We start from the raw sequence: 20,835 nt of genomic DNA, 5'->3' as shown, positions 1-20,835 counted from the left end.
TCAGGAGAGAAGTAGCGGTGATGCTGCTTATGCTAATCAAATAATGCTCATCACATCAACCTCACTATCAACAAACACAAAAAAAATAAATATGAATTTTGTCTGGAATGTAATTAAATATATTCAACCTGTGTTGAATCACTGAATAAATTGTATCGGGGTAAACGTGGAAGTTTCAATTGTCTCCAATGTGTAAGCTACATGCTAAAATTGCCAATATGTACAGTATCTTGCATGCTTTTATCAATTTTGACCAGGAATATAATTAATAATAATAATAGTAAATAACTCACTGTCATTATTAGTGTGACTTTTATTGCTCCAAATGTAAAGTTTTGTAAAAAAAAAAAAATCTGAGAAAAAGATTATATCAACATTTTAAAATGGGAATTTTAAAGGCTTTCCATATTTTATTATTGTGATTTAATAATGTTTATACTACAATCCACCATTTTATTATTTATTATTAAATTAAAAGCCTTCATGTTTCCCTGCCATCCGGTAGTGTGATTTATTTTTCCCTTCCCCTGACAGTAACCTTCATAAAATCATCCATCCATTTTCAACACCGCTTATCCTATACAGGGTCGCGAGGGTGCTGGCGCCTATCCCAGCTGACTTTGGGCAAAAGACACACTACACCCTGAAATGGTCGCCAATCAATCACAATACAATACACTATAACTTCTGTTTTGTTTTTGGTGTAACTTAAGAAATTCAATGACATCCATGTTTTGATTTACTCTAGACAGGACAAAAGTGGTCAGAAGGAGAACGGATCATTTTTTGCCTAGCGGGACATAGATCTGTCACCGCATAACAGTGGAAGGAAATACCATGTTTTCTTAGAATGGAGCCTAAGAGCAGCCAATACAGTGAAAACAGCAGGGGCCAGAAAATACAACCCTGTGGGACACCATACGAACGGCGGGGCAGCGGGGGGACTCAGAGCAACCAAGGCAAACACAAAGAGTCCTGCAAACGAGTCAGCAGAATACTGTGGTCCACCATATCAAATGCTGCAGTTTGACTCAACAAAACAAAACACACGTTATTTATCCGGCTGAAAAAGCAAACGCTGTGAGTCCCTCAAGTATGGAAAAATTGAGCAACAAACAAAATGTTATTGTGAGAAAGGGCAACAAACGACTAACATTTACTTCTGTGCTCGTTTATCTGAAAAAAGGCCAGGCCCTCGCTCTCCATCTAGCTGCATCTGATGAACAATTCACTTCCAGGCTTGACATGATGACGTCGACCAATCAAAGCCAACCTTCTTCTGCTTGCTTGTAAAACAATCCAAACTCTCTTTTCTCTCTCTCTTTCTTTAACAGAGTGTACCAATACATTATTCTTTGGGTGTAAGTAGCTTTTGTGGCACTTGGACTGGAGATGCATCATAACTGAACACTGTATCATCCAGGCGTCAAGCTGTCACCATCTTGTGGTCAGTATGAGAAGTGCTTCTGGATCTCTTTTTTTATTCCAAAATCCGGACAACAGCAGTACCCAAGTAGCAATTGTAATCAGTATAAACACTATACACAGCCCCCCCCCCCCAAAAAAAATAGAGATACAGATGAGTGACCTGTCAAAGAAAAAGATCAAATTCAAAGAGCGAAACATCTTAATGTTGCGAGACATAAAAACATGAAATGCTTTTAACTTAAGAAAACACCTTGAACAGGAAAATCTGGTTTGAGAACAATTTTGACCACCTGTGGCCAGTATTAGGACAGACGGCTAAATTGCTCATTGAGACATCTAAGCTTCTCAGTACGGTATTAGCATGAGTAATCTTTTGCAGAGGATAAAGGATATATGCCTCGGTAGTAAGTCAATATTACTATATTGTCTTTTTACATCTGCCACTGCCATCGCTTGTGTAGAATCTGAAAAACTCTTGAGTTACAGGACTGTAGCATTGAGCTATTTTGCGTTAGCATTAAGCTAACGTACGAAAAGTGATGCGAAAGAAACAAGCCAACATTCACTGGGATGGTTGAGAGGTTTTTATTGTCATGGCTATCCAGCAACCAGCATCCACTCACTCGCCACCCCCCCCGCCCCCCCACACATGATCATATAGGAGCACTATGCCTTAAAATTCAATACAAACCAATGTGCAAAAATGAACATGATTGAAATTAGCTTATATATTGTCACTATTGTCACTGGAACAAAGTAATATAAATAGTGTTATGGTGACGACTTTGTAATTATCAATAAAATTCTGGAGTGTCTTATAAACCAATCAGGTGTTGTGGCGACCATATTGCTTTTACTGTATTTATGCCAAATGGGACGATGAACCTTCCATACACACGCGCACACACACACATCCACACAATTTCAAGTGTTTGAATATGTTGACAAAGTAAATAATTCAACATTTTGTGAGCTAAACCAGTGGAAAACAAACAAACAACCCCCCCCCCAATAATCTCTCATTACCGTGTGCACTCAACATATTTCAAAAGCGGGAAATAATAATAATAAAAATGCTCCAAAGTGCATTGGGGGTGTGTTGTTCTCTTTCCGTGCACTCACACTCCTTAAAAACAAAATGCATGGAATTATTCCACTTCAATCCCAAAACATAGCTGCATTAAGGCTGCTCTCGAAATATATATATATATATATATATATATATATATATATATATATATATATATATATATATAGTATATATATGTATATATATACAGTATATATACTTTTTTTTGAAAAAGAAATCATAACATTGTCAGCTAATAATAATTTTTAATAATAACATAAAAAAATAACTTTGAAAGTCATTATATAAGTCTGAATGACTGACGTGTCAGTCACGTGTCTTGTCAGAGTTGTGGATCGCTTGGTCGAGGCAGAGAGCCGCTGCCCTCGAAGACCAACGGGAGGAGCGGCGCCACGACGCTCCGACTCGGCGATGCACGCCGGTCGGGGTTGCTCTCGGTGGTGCCGGGCCTCACGTTGGGCCGCAGAGGGAGGAAGCCGTGGTCCTGGAAAATATCCCCCAAGTCATAATCGTTATTGGGGTCGGGGAAGGGGGCAGCGCCCTCCACGTGGGTCGGGTGGTGCTCCGGGGCGTTGCGAGCGAGCAGCATGGTGTCGTGCCGCGTGTCCAGCTCGATTGGGCCCTCGCCGCTGACCGTGTCCCCCTCCAGCTCCTCCAACTGACGAACTGGAACCTGAGGCCTCTTTGGGAGGTCTTCGACAACAGGTTCTGGTTTCTTCTCCAGTGTAGGAGCAGACGAGGGTGTTGGCGTGAGGTTGGGGACTCCCGCTAGGAAGACACCCCGGAGCCGGTCTATCTGCCTCTCAGGATTTTCATTGGCAACGGGATCTGGTTTCAGTGTAAACTCGAATGAAGGTGTTGGCTGCTGGGATTGCCCTCCCGGCACCTGGGGCCAGTCTATCCGCCTCTCAGGAAGGTCGTTGACTGTGGGATACGGGTTCTCTTGCTTTGTGGGTTTGGATGATGGAACTGGCACGAGGCCGGGGCGAGGCAAGACATCCTTTCCTGGAAAGACGCCATGGGGTTGCCCCCCTGGCACCCGGAACCAGTCTGTTTGCTTTTCAATAAGGTCGTTGGCAAGAGCATCCAGTTTCTTATTCAATACAGGAGTGTTTGAGGGTGATGGCTTTCGGCTTTGGCTGGGCAAGACGTCCCCAGGAGGGACGCTTTGGTGTTGCCCCCCTGGCATCTGGAGTGAGACTCTCTGCCTCCCATTAAGGTCATTGACAACTGGATCTGGTTTCTTCGGCGGTGGGGGCGTTGGCATTTGGCTGGGGATGGGAAAGATGCCCCTGGCAAGGGCGACCCCCGGAGAGACGACCTGGGGTCGCAGCTCTGGTTGCCGGGGTCGGTCCGTTTGCCTCTTGGACAGGTCATTGACATCAGGATCCGGTTTCCTCTGCGGTGAAGGCTTGGCTGAAGGTGTTGGCAAGAGGCTGGAGGTGGGTAAGATGACCTCGGAAAGGACGTCCACAAGAAAGGCACCCCGGGGATGGACTGTGTTCCTCTCGGGAAGGTCGTTGACAACGTAATCTGGTTCCTTCTGTAGTGAGGGCGCGGATAAGGGTGTTGTCGCGAGGCTGGGTATGAAGGCCCCGGGAAGGTCGCCCCTCGACCAGGCGCCCCCCGGCCAGACATCCCCAGCCTCTACTCCGCTGCCCGCTTCAAAGGCTCCGCCCCCAGAGCCCAGCTCATCCGGGGCAGAGTCGTCGATCACCAGCGTCAGGCGGGATTGGTTGAAAATGGGCGGCAATGCAAAGACGCGGTCCACATCTTTGCGGAAATTGGCCCAGTCATCCGGTCCCGGGCTGTAGTCGGGCCTCCAGTCATAAAGGCTTTCGTTGATGCTGTACAGATCCTCCAGTCCTTGCCAATTGACGTCCTCGTCCGTCAGGTTTGGCAGTTTAACCCTGTCGTCCATCCCAGAGTGCACTGAAGGAGAAACCAGAGCACATTTGAGGGCCTACGGGACAGAACCGGAATGTTTTTTTTTTTTTGTTTTGGATGAAGCTCCAGCGTCATGCATTCGGTTAAAGAGTGCAAACGCATGCCACCGGCGCTGCCGCCACGCAGCGCAGAGGAAACGTTCAAGCGATAATCCACCGCAAAAACAAAGCCACACATGAAAAGTGGAAAAAATGCACGGACGGCAACCTGGAATTAAAACCAAACAAAGAAAAAAAGAAAATGTATAAAAAGCAAATAAAGCAGCAGTATGCAAGACAGAAAGCAAAAATGTCCAATTGAAGCTTCCTGGAAAAATAAATGCGTTCATAATAATGACTTTTGGTTTTGTTTGTGTTGTGAGACAGGACTGGTCGACTCACAGGAAAGAAAGGATTGGTCTCCTCTTTGAGCGCTTTCGGTGCTGCTGTCGCCTGGTAAGCGACAAACGTGTCAAACAGAAATTCACGTCGTGGATGACATGATGATGCCGATGCTATGATTACGATGATGGTGGACATCAAAGGAATAGTTTGACATTTTATTTGTGTTCTCCTGCATTCCACGGTTGAAGCTGCTCGACCAATGACAGTGACAAGGAGAAAAGAGAGCACCGCAGCCAAGTGGAGACTGCGGAGTCTAGTACTACTTCACGCAAGCTAATCTAATGTTAGCATGTCCATTTATTTTTTTGCCACGTATCCTCATTTCATTCTCAAATCCTACAATGACACTCAACCGATTAGCAAGCAAGAGAAAATGGGGTACTACAGCCAAGTGGAGACTGCGGAGTCTAACACTGCTTCACTTTGGCTAATGCTATCATGTGTTTTTTTTTGTCATTTCCAGCCATGTATTGTCAACTGATTTCACCTGAGAAGAGTGTGTGAGCAGCGAGAACAGAGCGCTGCAGCCAAGCAGAGACTGCGGAGTCAAATATTTTGACATCCAGGGCAAGTTAACATGAGCATGCTTGTTTGTTTGTTTTGTCATTTCTATCCAAGTATACTCAAACGTTAGAATGATGCTAGACTGCTCTAATGAGCAACATGGAGAAAACGGAACAATGCAGCCAAGTGGAGACTGCGGAGTACATTAGCATGTGTGTTGACCCCTGTCACATTTAACCACACAATAATGACACGCGATCAATGAGCGACTATGCAGACTTTGTCCGAGAGTTAACTATGTACAGCTTGAAAATGGAGTGATGCAGCCAAACCGAGATTGCGGAGTATGATTTCTGAAGCATCCACAGCAAGTTAACATTAGCATGTGCTAATTTTTGTAATTTCTAGCCATGTATCCCCCAAATTTCCAATGAAATTCACCCAATTAGCAACTGGGGAAAAAACCCAAAACGGAGTGCTGCAGCCAAGTGGAGACTACGGAGCATGATGCTTACAGTATCCAGGATAAGCAAAAAGTTTTACCATTTCCAGGGTAAGATAACATTAGCATGTGTGTTAACTTTTGTCAGTTCAAGCAGAGTGTCCTCAAATCCTCAACAACAGGAGCGCTGCAGCCAAGCAGAGACTGTGAGGTCCAATAATTAGGTCCTGTTAAGTGTTCAAGTATTTTTTAAAAATCCATATGTCAAACTATCCCCTGGAAGTGTGGAGGATGATGGTATGATATCATGCATGCCATGTCATGGACGTGCACTAAAATGGCCGACACAGACCGTGATCATGCGCTCCCCGAAAGAAGTCGAGAGTGCTCGCGGCTCTGAAAAGAAAACGACGGCAACTCGACAGGACGAACGAAGCTGCCTCGACGGGGAAGAAAACAATTGCGTCCGGATCACGTCAAACGTTAGCGCCTTCCCCCATGCACGCTGGCAAACATCATGGGTGGATTAGTGCGAAGGAGAGGCCCATGCAGGTGTTAACGGAACCAGAGAAGAGGCAAAAAATAAAAATAAAAATAAAAAAAGCCACAGAAGAGAGAAAAATGTTTGGATACCTGTGTGGCTCATAGGTGCCTCCATCTTTACCTCCTGATCAGGAACATAAAAGCAATCCATTGTTAATCATCCGATTCAAAGAGGACGCCGACGAGAAAGAGATTCATTCACACAGAAACGAGAGATGATCATGCGGAAAATGAAGGAAGGGAAGTCTGCGCTCTTGCCACCAGGGGGCAGTAGAACACAAGCATGCTGGAATTTTGTTCGTTCTTTGCAGAGGATCAAAAACTCCGCCAGTGAGTATTATTATTTTTAATCTTCTGCATGTTTTACACAGTTGTTTCTGTTCACATACCCATTCCTTAAAGGGTCACGATACCCGCGACCATCAATGCTAGTTTTGTCAGTCGCTGGTTGTTCTTTTTGACTCTTGTGCAGAAAAATCCAGGCTTGAGGTGGAAATAAGACAGCGAGGCATGAACTCACTTCTGTTTTGACACCATTTAAGTGGTTTAAAAAGAAGAGTCAGGTAGAACTCAGAGGAGGAAGAAGGTCTAGTGTGTGTGTGTGCGCAACATCAAACATCAGAACACGCATCCACGTCGCCATCGATCATCATTCCTAGTACAATCGTGCGGCATGCCGAGATGTGCGTCGCCCTTTTGACCCTTTTTTTGGAAACTCAACCTTTTGACGCGCGGAGAACGTTTTTGAGTCAGTGCCGTCATAGCGACCGCGAGCGAGCGTGAGTGCTGGCGTACCCGCGTCCGAGCCTTTGGGTCTGGGGTTGCACTGCTTGAAACCTTGGCAGCTCCTCATCTCCATCAGCTGGCCGTGAAGGGAGTTCAAGATGTCGCGATCCACCTCATACACGCCGTTGGTCAGCTGGAAATAACACGCGCGTGGTTGATTAGTTAATTTGCTAGCTGGGGACGACTGGGGGTCCACGCCACCCATAATACAAACCCACACATGTACATAATACAAAAACTGCAAGATTCTGTATATTAGAAGGAGGGTGTTGATAATTATGTGCTAGACCGATTGGTGTCCCACCTGGTAAGGATCGCTGTTGAGGTCAAAATACTCCAGGAAGCCGGTGGAGAACTCGCAGAAGAGTGTGTTGTGCGTCTCGTTGATGGTCCTCAGGCACCAGTAGGTGTTGTTGTTGGAGCTGGTGCAAGCGCAGAAGCCGCCCACTGCAAAAAGAAACCAAAAGATGATTTCAACTGCGCAGGGCGAGAAACGATCACATGACAATAAATCGTCGTACGAGTAGCAAGGACAGAAATGAGTCTTATCATTGGTATTGTGTGTAGTAGACATACGTGACCAGAAGGGGGCGGTCTGCCAGTGGTCATTGTTGTGCGTGAAGCAGGTGAGGCCAGGCAGGCTGCAGTCGTCGCCTTTCCTCAGACGCTTCTTTTCCTTGCGTTCCTTTTTGCGGCGGCGGATCTCGTTGTACAGCTGTGCCTTGCCGTCCAACTCGTGTGCCGACTCCCTGAGTTTGTAAAAAAAAAAAAAGTTTGCGTCACCTTCAACGGGATGGAAATACACTGTTGTCAGTGTTGGGAAGTTGTTGAATGAATACTTTACTACGCTGCTTAAATTCCTTTTTTTTTTGTGCATGTTTCAACCTTTAGCACGTTTATCTGTAATTTTCCGTCCAAACTCCCGAGACAATGCTCTGCTTTGCTTCCTCTGGTCCATGTTTAGCGTTGGACACATCAGGTCACCGAATTGCACAGTGACAACTTGTCAGCCTTGAAATAAACTGACTGACGGATTATAAATTTAAAAACAGCTGTAATGCGAATTTAAGGACACACGCTTAAGGATTACGAGATGCCAACTATCAGCGCTAATCGTGAACACATTAACTCATTCAGTACCAGCCAATTCTGGACCAAGTCTGAAAAGACGTTTAAAAACGTCTTTGGGAGTGAATGAGTTATGGTACTTTTCCATTATTAGGTGTTAGCGATTGGAATGCACAACTCGTAATTGGTACATTTTTACTTTGATTTAAGCAGAGTTAAATCAGTTTACCTACTAGAGTATTTTTTTTGACACAAGTATCTGTATTTCGATTTAGGATGAACTTTTTCCACGTTTGGTTGTCGTCCGTTCTCATTCCAGCCCAGCGACTACACAACAGCTGCTTCGCGTTGCCGTAATCCATTTCCAATGTCTCTGTTGCAACGTTTTGTGTGAATCATCACGTCTTTGCATGCAACCTGATCAGTTCCAGACGAAGGAAGAAAAAAAAAAAGCCCTGTAATTTGCTTTGTCATTTTGACTTCTTATAAAACTAAAAAAAACAAAATAAGGGTCTGGATGATAAATTTATTACTGTCCAACATGACATTGTTATTATTTTTCCTGATTTCATTACGTTTTCCTTCTCCCATCGCTTGTCATTTTTTTGTTTGGAGCTGACTGCGTTTGGTGTGTGAGAAATTGGAGCGTTTTTAAAGACGGATCAAATTTAAGATCTCTCCATTATTAAATGTGACACATGAGGAGTGGGAAATGTGGGCTCAATTTTAATAGCTTTTGTAATGAAAATTTGAAAATTGGTATTTGATATCTTGAGGGTGTTTACAGATTTGAGGCCGCCAAATCGAACTTTATGAGTCACTTGAATACAGGGGCGTGCAGAGGGTGGGAACAAAGGGGCGGTGGCCCCGGTCCACCGCAGAGCAAGTTGGATTTTAAACTAGAGTTCGGGTTTCAAAGTAGCGTAAGTGTTTCGAATTTGAAATTCGAACCAGGGATACGCAGAGGGTGGGACCAAGAGGGGCAGCATGCACCTGAGAGGGCCATTCACAGCAACGCCACCCCTACCGCCGGAAATCGACATTTTCTATGACATGTTCGTCTCCGATCATCGATGAAGGGGCATCTTATGGTCATTGATGAAAAGTTAAAAAATTGTGACGCTACTTTGAAACAAAAGCCCCACTTTGAAACCGGATCTTCGGAGACCCTTTTGTGAACCAAAAACTCACTTAAACGGATGCAGTTGATTGTTCCTGTTCTTCACTCTCTCTGCCTTGCTTCTGTCCCCTTTGCTGTAAAAACTGGTGGAACAAACACACACGACGTCATCATCGTATTTGGGTTATAGACGCAAACCAACGCCGTTGACATGCTAACAGTTAGCATTGATCATTGCAGTTTTAGAAACAATGGATATTTGAACAATATATATAAAAACACTCGGGCATGTATTCTTTATCCTCTATGAAGAATAACTATTAAGACAGCATTCTACTGAGGTACTATTCTTCTTCGTTTGTTTCTAAATGACTGTACAGTATTAAATTGCACCCCAGTTGCCAAGGCCAGAAAGATTTTTATTTCATTGTATTTTATTTATTTTTAGTGAGGGAGGAATATCTCAAGGTACTATTGTACGGCTTAAGATTTCTTTGGGTACCTTTTTTTCCCACAGTCACACTCGTCTGGCCGCGTCCTCTTCAAGTGGCCTCGGACTTCCCTCAGATTTTTGATTTTGTCTTGAAGTGCTTCAATCTGACGAAAAAATTGTTTTTTTTCAACAGCCATTTCGTGAAATCTCTGTACAATGTGTATTGCATAGCGCATGTGGTTTAAACGCACCTCTTGGTCCACGTAGCTCTTGTGGTCTTTCCAGGCTCTGGACGACTGGTAGATTTCCCTCTCACAATGGACCGAGTCGTTCATCAGGATGTAACACTTGTGGGTGACCTTGAGGGACTTGGGGTACCCAACCGTATTGGTGTCGTCCGCCAGCATCTCCTCGGAGCCGTCGTACGAGCCCGAGTCGAAGTCCAGGTCGTCCGTGGGGGCGGGGTGGCGCTTGGTGACGGCGCGGCGGCGTACGGCGCTCTGGTCGTCCGCCGCCTGCAGGTCCACATCGTAGATCTGCCCCTCGAATTCCACCGAGAGAGACCTGGTGGGCCGCGTGTGGACGAAACGTGGACGATAACCTAGCAAAATATCAACAAACTGTTGACAATCTTGTTTTATCCCGCGCAACTTTTGGGGCACTTGGAGTATTTTTTTTTCCCCTACAAAATTTATTCTTAACTTGTGCTTAAACTTTGTGGATGATTTTCTTATTTGCACTCACGGTGGCCGGGGGAAGTCTGCCGGTGTGAGCGACGTTCCATCCTCGAGGCCTTGGAGAGTGCGTCAGTGCAGTCGCAGCCCCTCTCCTGGGTGTCGTAGCCGCCGCGGGGCCTCAGGCTGCGGGCCCGCTTGCGGGGGCCATCCTTGGAGCCGCCCTTGCACTTCTGTATCCTCCACTTGCCCGTCATCTCCTCCACGCAGTGCCACTTCTAAGATGCAATCATCGGGAGAAATGATCTCATCCGCCGGCACTCGTAACACATCCCGACCGCACAAAATGAATCGGATCTGCCAGAGGAGCCTCCGTTTTTTTTTTTTTTGTTTTGTTTTGTTTTGTTTGCGCATACCGATCACACTCGTGGGTCGGCTCGGGTCCTTGCCAAAGTGCGTCAGCGTATAATTACACACTGACGCCCTCTCTCTCTCTCTCGCACATTCTCTGCCTTTCTCTAGAAGCGTGATGAAGTCAGTTCAGTGGAGGAATTAAAAAACAAAAGCCTACAAGAGGAAGAGAGACATCTGTTGTGTGGGAACGAGGGAGAAAGCGCAAGACCGCAAAAGGTTGATCGGGTTGCTCTTGGAAGACCCGTATTTGGGGGTCTAATGAAAGGACGAGGCGGGGATGAAAACAATCTGTTTTACTTTATCCTTATGCCGAACCTTCACGCCGGAGGTTCACGAGAGCAGTCAAGCAGGAAGAGGAAGAGGAGGGTGGGGGGTGGGGGGCACGGTGGGGATAAGATTGATTGCATTGGCCTCACTAAAGTTTTGAAATAAAGACAAAATAAAAATCATACTGTACTTTATAAAAAGAGAGAAGAGTAACAATTAAATAGAACTCCACGTGTGCTCATCACTCAATGCTAACCGTTAGCATGTCATTGCTAACATCATTAGAAATGTTGCTTTTCGTCGTCTGATGAATCGGTTATTAGAATTTTATTCTGGGCGGCCCGGTGGTCCAGTGGTTAACGCGTCGACCTCACAGTGCAGAGGTACCGGGTTCAATTCCGGCTCCGGCCTCCCTGTGTGGAGTTTGCAGGTTCTCCCCGGGCCTGCGTGGGTTTTCTCCGGGTACTCTGGTTTCCTCCCACATTCCAAAAACGTGCATGGCAGGCTGATTGAACACTCGAAATTGTTCCTGGGTGTGAGTGTGAGTGCGGATGGTTGTTCATCTGTGTGTGTGCCCTGCGATTGGCTGGCAACCGGTTCAGGGTGTCCCCCGCCGACGGCCCGAAGACGGCTGGGAAAGGCTCCCGCACCCCTTTTGAGGATTAATCGGATCCAAAAATTGATAGAATTTTATTCTGCCAAATATCAAAATAGGCATCGGCCCAAAACAAACAAACCAAAAAGTCCACATTTTTCGGGCCTGAATCGTAAACCGAGAATCTACTTCAACATGTGAACAAAGAGGGGAAAGTACCTGCCCCGGCTGCTCACACGGCGTCTGGAACTCAGCTTGCTGGCACGTCTCCTTGACTTTCATGTACTTGGGCAGGCTGTTGGTGTGCTGGGTGCTGGCCGAGTCGTCCTTCTTCCTCAGGATCTTCCTGTAACCGGCGAAAACACCATCATCAGTGAAGCCAACGCTATCCAGGTTGAGCTAATTTGACAAAAATACCCCCCTTCCACCCCGCCCCCTCCCAATATATCTTTCTCTGCTTCTCCGCTCTGCTTCGACCTCAGCTTGGCATCATCCCCCCCCACCGCTGCCGCCGCCACAAGACCTGGCTGAGGCTCCCCTCGGGCCCATGCCAACTAAACAACCCCCACCCCCACCCCTTTTACTCAACTCCCTTTGCCAACCGGGGCCCCACACACAAGCCACAGACAGAGTGACGGCAACAAATGAGCAACTGAACAACCTGCCCCTTTAAGACCCGGCCAACGCTTGTCCTTTGCGATGGGCGTCTGGTGCGCTTTGGGGCATGATGCCAAAAGGGTTGGCACACCATAATTCAAGAGCCGTCTCGCCGCTGATAACTAAATTATGAAGTCTATTCATCTGCGCATGTCCCATCAAGTGGCAAACGTTGGTAACGGGGAACGGCATGAGCTGCTGCTGCTGCCACACGAGCCCGTGTGCGCGGCTTGCAGATGTTTTGCTGGTCTAAATGAGTGGAAAAAAAACAAAGCCAGTGCCAAGGCAGGCAATTTGGAAAAAGTATGGATAAGATATTAGGAGAACGAAGATCTTAGCTCGCGTGCTCTTTTTCCATCAAATTTGTTTCGTGCCGCCTGTGTGAGCTCGTGTTGTCCAAAGTGGCGGTTGGGTTTGCGAGAAAAGTCCCAAAAGTGCGGTGAGATTCAGAATCAAAGGTGCGATTTGATGTTTTAACCGCACGGCACTTTGAGTTGCATTTTTCATGTCTGAAAAGTGCGACGTAAATAAAACTTGATTGATCGACCGAGTTGAGGTTTTGGTTTCTTATCAGCAGTCATGTAAAGGCCTTCTCAGATTCCAACAAATAAATCACCTTTGTGTCGTGTTTATATGGGAACAGGAGGCACAAAATAGTCTCCAGTGGATTGAACAGGAAGTCAACCGTGCGGGTTTGAAGCAGCCATTCTGGACCGTGTGCATCAAATTTCAGATTTTCTCCAAATTTCCACCGGTGGGGCATCTGTCACCGCGCGCGACCCATTTCAGTGGTGCCTCCATTTTAACATATGAGCATCTCCTCTAAATTATGGTTACCATCAGAGACTTGAGGAAACTGTCTGTCAGATAGCACATCACCTGGAAAAGCACATTTGGGGGTTCGCCGAAGTGCTTGGAGACATAATACGGTCTGGAATGATATGGATGTGGTGAAGGGGTTGGGGCGGGGGGGTTGGGTGTGTGGGGAGGAAGAAAAAGCTCCGTTTTACCCTCGCTCGACAAGGAATGTGTCCCTCCAGACTTTGGGTTTCCGGTTGGGTTTGAATCTGGGAAAACAAAGAAGCGTAGGGTAAGTCAGGGGGGTTCCCGCTATCAGATGCAGAATGCGAGGCAAGACGCTTACAAGCACAGAAAGCTTGGGGAGTTCCTTTGACCTTCCAAAATGAATTGCGGCACATCTATTAGACTTTATCATTGAAAAAGTGCCTACAATTAAAAGCTCGAATGCAGGGGTGTCAAACTCATTTTTGTCGCGGGCCACATTGTAGTTACGGTTTGCCTTGGAGGGAAATTGAATGAATTTTGGGAAACCATACCAATGTTTAATCCCCTCGACATATTACACATACAGCGCACAACAAATTGATGAATAGTTTTAAAACCGGAAGTCAAGAATAATGACTGTTATTGTGGATTACATATGACAATTTGAAATTTTGGTTCAGAATTTAGCAAGCATCGTGGAACTTGATATGCTTTTGCGGGCCACATAAAATGGTGTGACGGGCCAGATCTCGCCCCCGGCCCTTGACTTTGACACCGGTGCTCTAATATGATTGTGACACTTGGCATCCTTGCAGAAATCTTTTTCTTTCACATTTTATCACATTAACAAAGTCACATTTCTTTGACAACTAAAGGCGTCTTTTTTTTGGGGGGGGGGGTGGAAACAGGCTTGACTTTCTTCCTCCCCCGCGCTAAACCGAGCGGTGCGAGAACCTTTGCTCCAAAGAGACAGCATCTCGCTTTTATTTCTGTTTGTTTTCCCCTAATACCACAAAGTAAACTAAGCAGGGTAGCCATTTTCCATTCCTCCCTTAATTGCTGCGGCTTTCTGCTGTCGAGAAACAAATAAATTGCACAGGAAATTGCAGCGGAGCGACCTCAAGCACGTCTCTCAACGAGTGTCCAAACGGCTGAGGCAAAGCAGCCACGGCGCGGCATTTGCGACAAAATTTCAACCCGAGGCAGCATGGTGAGGTCGTGGTTACGTCTGCCGCACGGTTCTGAAGTTCTCGGTGCATAAAACAGTTCTCAAAGATTAAATACAAATACGACTAAATTTAGGGCTACGCACGCCCGCAACCCTCGTGATGATGGGTGGTGATTCTTTTGCGAACCATTAGAGGGCGCTCACGTGCCACACTTAGATGCTCACTGCTCTGAATTGTGCATCTGCATATACGGTCGCGACAAAATGTGATTTTCTTTCTGCCCAAACAAACCTATTGCCGGTCCTTTCCTGCTCCAGTAGCTTAAGGATGGACTTTCCGTCCATGTCAGGGGGCGTGTCCAACCCGGCAATATGGAGGACAGTCGGCGCGAGGTCGATATTGAGCACCAGATGAGGATTTCTGAAGTACGACAGAAATGACGTGAATTTCTGCAGATTTAAAATGACAGAATTTTCGAGCGGCTCCCTTACACTGCGCCGGGTTCCACGTTGGGCCCTCTGAGGAAGAAGGGCACGCGAATGTCGAAGTCGTACGGCATAGACTTGCCTTTGACCAGCCCGAACTGACCGATGTGGTAGCCGTGGTCGGCGGTGTATATGACGTAGGTGTTGTCCAGCTCGCCCGTTTCCTCCAGCATCTCGTAAACCTGCAAACGGGAGATGGCGAGGAATGAGACGCCGCGCTCGACACCCAAAGGACGCGACATTCGGTACACCCGAGGAGCAATCAGCGGTATTCCGTCGGCACCTTTTGCACGGAGTCGTCCACGGACATGAGGGTCTGCAGCCTCTTACGGTGGAGGAAATTGGTGAACTCCATGTGGATGGGCTTCATGGGGCCCGTGTACTGCATGATCCAGTGCTTGTCCATGTTGGGGGCATAGTTGTAACTGGGCGTGCTGGTGGGGAAACCAGTCAAGTGAGTGTTGGAAACAGTGAGAAATCCTCAGCAATTAACGTCTCCTTAAAAAAAAAAAAAAAAAGTTTAGAATTGCCGATTTTAAAACTCATTCAGTAGCAGCCAATTCTAGACCAAATCTGAAAAGACGTTTCAAAACGTCTTTGGGAGTGACTGAGTTAATAATATAAATGACAAACTATGACCTCAAAACACGATTAATTTGAATGGGAATTTTTAAAAACATTTTTAAACGCAAACAGATGAATCTGCAAATCGCGCGGGCGGGGGGGATTGCCGGGCACGATTGCAAAATCTGACATGCCTAAGCCGTCGAAGCTATAAAATCCATGCGCATATTGTGAAAGATCCCTTTTGTGCGGCGTTTGCGTGCGAGCCTGTTCGAGGCCGTCTGTGGCGGCTCGCTAACAGGTGCCGCGCTCGTCCGTCGCGCTTGACGGGCGTCAATAGCGCCTGTGTTTGCCCGGGCAAAACGTCTTGATAGTGCTGTGCCAAGCGACCGGCCTCTCGCACAGAGACCAGACTCTGGCTCTTGGCTCGCGGGAATCGTTTTGAGGGCTGGCACACGCTGGCAAAAAAAGTTCCCCTAAAATGGGGTTGGCATCAACGTCTGGCCCTGGAGGGGCTCAATAAGGCACGGCGGACTGAAAAAATGAGTGCATAAACAGCAATCGGGAGGGAGAACACGAGGGCTGCTGACAGATGCGTCTCACCTGTCTGTGTTGCTACCAAGAGGACGTTGAATTTGTCATACGGCAAAAATATGTCACACCGAATGCATCGATTGGAGCGAGACAAACAATGAAGGAGACAAGAGGCTCTCCTCTCGGGAATAAGACTTTTTACAGCACGGAGGGGAGAAAAAAATGGGAGGCGACTGTGGAGTGAAATAGCAAAGCAACAGCTAACATTAGCATGGGTGTTTTGACATAAATATAAATAGAATGTCAAGATTTCCCCCCCCCCCCCCGACAATTTTTGCTTCACTGCAATGGACATTGTGCTGCTCCTCATGGTGGCAGCGGCAACAATACAGACATACAGTGGGACAGTCTCAGATGCATATTAGCCGTTCTACGCATAGGATAAAGAATACATGTATGTGATTCGCGTTTCTCGGCACACTAACAACATAACTAATTGCTCCACGGGGATAAATAAAGTTTTCTGAATAACTGCCTAATTCAATTTTTGGCCCAAATCAGATTTTTTGCAGAAAATGAAGCCGATGTTGCAAAAAATGCCTCTCTCAAAGACAAAAGGTTATTCACAGAGCACTTTTAGACATGTAACGAAAACAACCCTCCATGTTTCTAGCGCCACCTACTCTGCAAATGTAGTCAACATCAGACGAGAGAAACTTTTTGTTCCACGGACGAAAGTACCAAGAACTAAACGTTCCCGTTTATGCTGCTGCACGAGGAGCGTTCTCTATTTTCCTTTGAAATCAAGCGGCCCACATTCCACTCACGGATGGTTTAATGAAGAGCCGTTACGAGGGCCGCGTTGCTTCTGAACTCTTCACACACGCCACCGGGTGCTCTAATAAGCCCCCCGAACAAAAAGGCACCTGTCTCCGGCCGCCAAGGTACGGTCGGAATCAGGACTACGGAGGTCACACCTGCCACTCGATGCACTTGGATAACGCGGAGGCTTCATTTCTTGAGATGCGTGACGGATTACAACGGGAACATCCTCTCAAATTAAAAACAAAACAAAAAAGTGGGCCGTGCGAGGGGGATTACCGACATTTCCTTGAGCAACACTTAAACTCCATGTCCTTACACTGTTGGGAAAACCACATTCACCGTGGTTAAACCAAACGGAATGTTAATCGTATTAATAAAACACATCCCCGGCAAGCGTAGCCGTCTAAAGTACAGACTTGCGCTTATGATTTACGAGGCGACTCCACCTACGCCTGCCACCCGCCGGCTCTTGATGCATTCGGAATGACGGCTTGCTTTCATGGCATCCGATGCCAGGCAGAGCTTCTTCTCACGACAACCTTGTTGCCCGAACCCTCAAAACACAAACAAACAAGATGCCGGATGCAGCGGCGGTCGTTTTCAAGTGCTCTGTCAATAAAGTTGCGTGCCTGATTTTTCATGACGAGCATTTTGTGGGTTCCATGTCTGTGGCAGATTATTATTATTATTTTTTACACATTATGACTTGAGACAAAAAAAATGACATTCAAACATTGCTGCCCCCGCAAATATCAGGCAATTTTTGCTTTTTTTTTCCTGTTGTAAAGTTAAATAAATACTCAAGGACAAGATATGTAAAACAGTCAAATTTCTGCCTAAAAATTCATATCTTTCTTCTCGGCCAAAAGTTGTTGTTTTTTCTTTTTAAATTTACCTATTAATCCTTTCACGCACCCTGTAACCTGATAACATGATAAGCTGTCCACTGTAGTAACCGCTGTCCCTGAAAGGGTTAATTAACATCAGCATTTTACTCGCAAATGGCATAGACGGCAAGAAACCCAATCTGGCTTTAGTAATCATCCTGCAGAAAATGTTGAAAATAGTCAAAAATAAATTCAAAATCGAAAACTTTTATCGGCGACAGTGGGTTTCTTAACCTGGACATGACTCTGCTTTGCTGCGCCCTGATTTAAGCTCTCGTGTGTATCCAACCAAAGAAGGAAGCGCAAATCCATTTCGAGTGTGTAACCGCCACCAAAACATCACACGCACAATCCGCCTTTGGTCACCCAGGGAGTGAGGTGGGGGGAGGGGGGGGGGGACAGGGTGGTGCTAAAAATAAATGAATAATGTCAGAAAGGGTGTTCTCCGCGGCACACAATGCATTCCTCTGGTCCCCGAGATGCGCGGGGAGCGAGAGAAAGCACTGATTGATATGGACAGGGTCAGGAAGTCCCATGTGAGGGGAGGGCAGAAAACTAAGAAAGAAAGTTGGAAAACCGGAGGGAGGGAGGGCGGGAGGGATGTCGGGCCTGAATGGAGCGACAGAGCCGTAGAGCAAACAGGCAGGCGGGAGGGAATGTGGAGTGGGGTAAGTGACGCTGAGGGTGAAAGTGGGATGCTGGGAAACGGACGGGAGAAACCTTTCGGATGCAGCCTGGGGAGCGCGTCACAGGGACCCGAAGGGAGGCGGGAGGCCAACGTGAGCCGCCGAGCTTGACTTCCCACAAGTGTCATGGCAACCCGCCATCGCTCGGAAACCAAGGGAGTGTGGCCCGAGTGTTAGCATGTTATTGCTGTCAGGTTGAGTGAGGTACAGCAAGCCCCCCACCTATTTGCGCTTTGGCAGTCTTTTGTGGGGTACCTATCCTTTGTGGGGGGTGGGGGGGGGGTTTGTTTGATTTGTTTTTTCGGGAAATAACGCCTATTCACAGTTGTTATGTTTTTTTTTTTTTTTGCTGGGACCAAAGTCATGTTTCATATTAAAACATTGGAAGACTGGAAAATAAGGGACAGGCAAACACATTCCAGACATTCTGTTAGAGCAATTTTGAGGCCTCTCTGAGTAAAAGAGAATTTGTTGTGAAAACGGGAGCCGATATATGGTTACTTTGTTTTCATAAGTTAAGTGACAGGAAATAGACAGACAGAAGGGCAGACAGATATAAAGCTAGTTTAGACAAACTGACACACAGACAGACAAGAACGATGAATAGCTAGCTAGCTAAGAAAGATGAGTAGCCAGCTAGCTTGCTAAGATAGACAGACAGACAGACAAACAGAAAAGATTTATCAATAGCTAGCAAGTTAAATGGCTAAATAGCTAGCTAATAATAAAAATAATATATAAATAGCTAGCTAAGACATACAGAATCACCAATTTTAGTGCGATGGTTCACTTCAGTTGCATTCGGCCGCATTGTGCCACACCTGGCCACGCAACTAAGATCTTCCACTTCCACTAACAACCCAGGCTAAACTTAGCTCCTCCCCCAACTACAAAGATTGACTTTCAGTTGAGATACATGACTTCAACATACTTTATTGGACCAATTACATTTTCCATTTTGTGACATATTTGGGTACTTTCAGAAATTCCAAATAGGTGAATTTTTTCGCAAAATTGCTGGGAATAGGTTCCAGAGGAAATAGTAACCAAAAGTACCATTTACCCATATAGTACACATTGCGTTTGGATTTTCTGGTACAATACTCACATGTGCTGGGAGGCGTTGGGGAAAAACTCAGCGTACTGCGGTGCCGAGTCTTCCGGGCCGTGGGGGGCGGCGTGGCTGATGACCATCATCACTGGACGGTGCGGATACATCCTCTTGGACATGCGGAAGAAGTTGATGCTGTCGTTGGTGATCAGGTCGGTGAAGTAGTCCTGTCCAGAGAAACCGGGGAAAAGTGTGACACATCTGACCATGCTACTATTGCAGCGGGGTGTGAAGCGGGTTCAGCGAGTACACACGGCAGTTGAGTCAACAGCTGGCAGCGTGCCTGCTTGTATGCGTGTATGTACAGTGTAAGGGTTGTTCCCTTCGTTCGGGTATCCCTGCGCTATTGAACCGCTTGATGGTCAGGTAGCCTGCCGCTGGCTCTCCAGGCGCCATTGTTTTTACCGTCACCCATGTTGTTGGGAAAAAAAACCCAAACAGCTGGACACGGTATCTTCTGCTTTTCAAAGTTTCCGACTGCCTGGCGTATGCCAGGTGTAGGGTGTTAACAGAACGGGGAAAAAAAAATTGTCCCAAGAAGGGTTTTATAAATAGGCTTCATGCACGTGGATTCTACACAGCCTTCTGCATGTAGATTTGCTCTCACGCGTTTCTTAAGTGGTTAACAAAGCATAAAATAGCAGACGATATGGAAATAGACAAATAGTTTAGTTAGTTAATTTTTTAATTAAAAACAAATATATATAATAATATATTAATTTTGTGCAATGAAACAGTTTTTTTTTCTTCCTCCCCAATTTTGCTGCTGTAGACAGCAAATTTCCCCAGTGTGTGACAAATAAAGGTTATCTTATCTTAATTTACTTTAACATTTTAGAGTGTATAATAAGTCTAATTATTTATTTCAATACATATTAATTTGTTAGTTGTGTTTATGGAAAAATAGGGGGTTTAGGGATCTTAAAAAAATAATCACATTAAATTGCAATCGCAATACTGCTGGAAAAAAAAAATCACGATTATTCTTCAAAATCATCTGGCCCGAATATAGACTCAAAAATATGTGTATGAAAGGGTTAATTTCGCAATTCCCACATTAGGGCTGAGGGTGGTTATGAGTTCACCAAAGTCTCATCAGATCACCATGTTTGAAGAATGCCCTAACAGCGTCTAAAAGGGAGACAGCACGGTTGTCGAGTTTGTGCGAGTTCAGGTTTTTGTTTTCATCACCAAATAGGAAATAGAGTGTCCATTTGCTTCTAAAACCACAAACTGCTGACCACGTTGGGAGTCTTGTAAACACCTCCCCGGGCAAACCATGTGCCTCCCGCCGCCGTCTAAACATTTGTTTGCCCTGTCTCTTGCGCAGCCCACCACGAAACGTTGACAAGCTATAAATCTCCAGCAACTCTGGGAAGATATTGGCACACCACCGTGAACGCTCACCGACAGCTCTCAGGGTAAAACACGCAGGCG

General features: G+C 46.1%; 1 protein-coding gene across 1 annotated transcript in view; it reads right to left on the bottom strand.

Moving 5' to 3' along the window:
- Positions 1-2,168: 2,168 nt before the first annotated feature.
- Positions 2,169-20,835, bottom strand: part of sulf1 (sulfatase 1) — a 62,077-nt gene continuing 43,410 nt past the window's right edge. Inside the window, exons 8-21 of the mRNA XM_086101508.1 lie at positions 19,396-19,565; positions 15,075-15,225; positions 14,798-14,973; positions 14,598-14,726; positions 13,362-13,418; positions 11,914-12,040; positions 10,489-10,696; positions 9,996-10,345; positions 9,814-9,908; positions 9,383-9,454; positions 7,700-7,872; positions 7,428-7,570; positions 7,133-7,256; positions 2,169-4,450 (exon numbers count right to left, since the gene is read on the bottom strand). Of these exons, the coding sequence (XP_085957634.1) occupies positions 2,841-4,450; positions 7,133-7,256; positions 7,428-7,570; positions 7,700-7,872; positions 9,383-9,454; positions 9,814-9,908; positions 9,996-10,345; positions 10,489-10,696; positions 11,914-12,040; positions 13,362-13,418; positions 14,598-14,726; positions 14,798-14,973; positions 15,075-15,225; positions 19,396-19,565 (3,585 nt within the window). The 3' untranslated portion in view covers positions 2,169-2,840. The remainder of the gene's footprint in view (positions 4,451-7,132; positions 7,257-7,427; positions 7,571-7,699; positions 7,873-9,382; positions 9,455-9,813; positions 9,909-9,995; positions 10,346-10,488; positions 10,697-11,913; positions 12,041-13,361; positions 13,419-14,597; positions 14,727-14,797; positions 14,974-15,074; positions 15,226-19,395; positions 19,566-20,835) is intronic.

The sequence above is a fragment of the Hippocampus guttulatus genome, chromosome 21 (genome assembly GCF_054856545.1).
Source record: "Hippocampus guttulatus isolate MCC_2025c chromosome 21, RoL_Hgut_1.0, whole genome shotgun sequence".
In the NCBI taxonomy this organism is placed as follows: domain Eukaryota; kingdom Metazoa; phylum Chordata; class Actinopteri; order Syngnathiformes; family Syngnathidae; genus Hippocampus; species Hippocampus guttulatus.
This window is presented reverse-complemented; position numbering and strand designations above follow the sequence as displayed.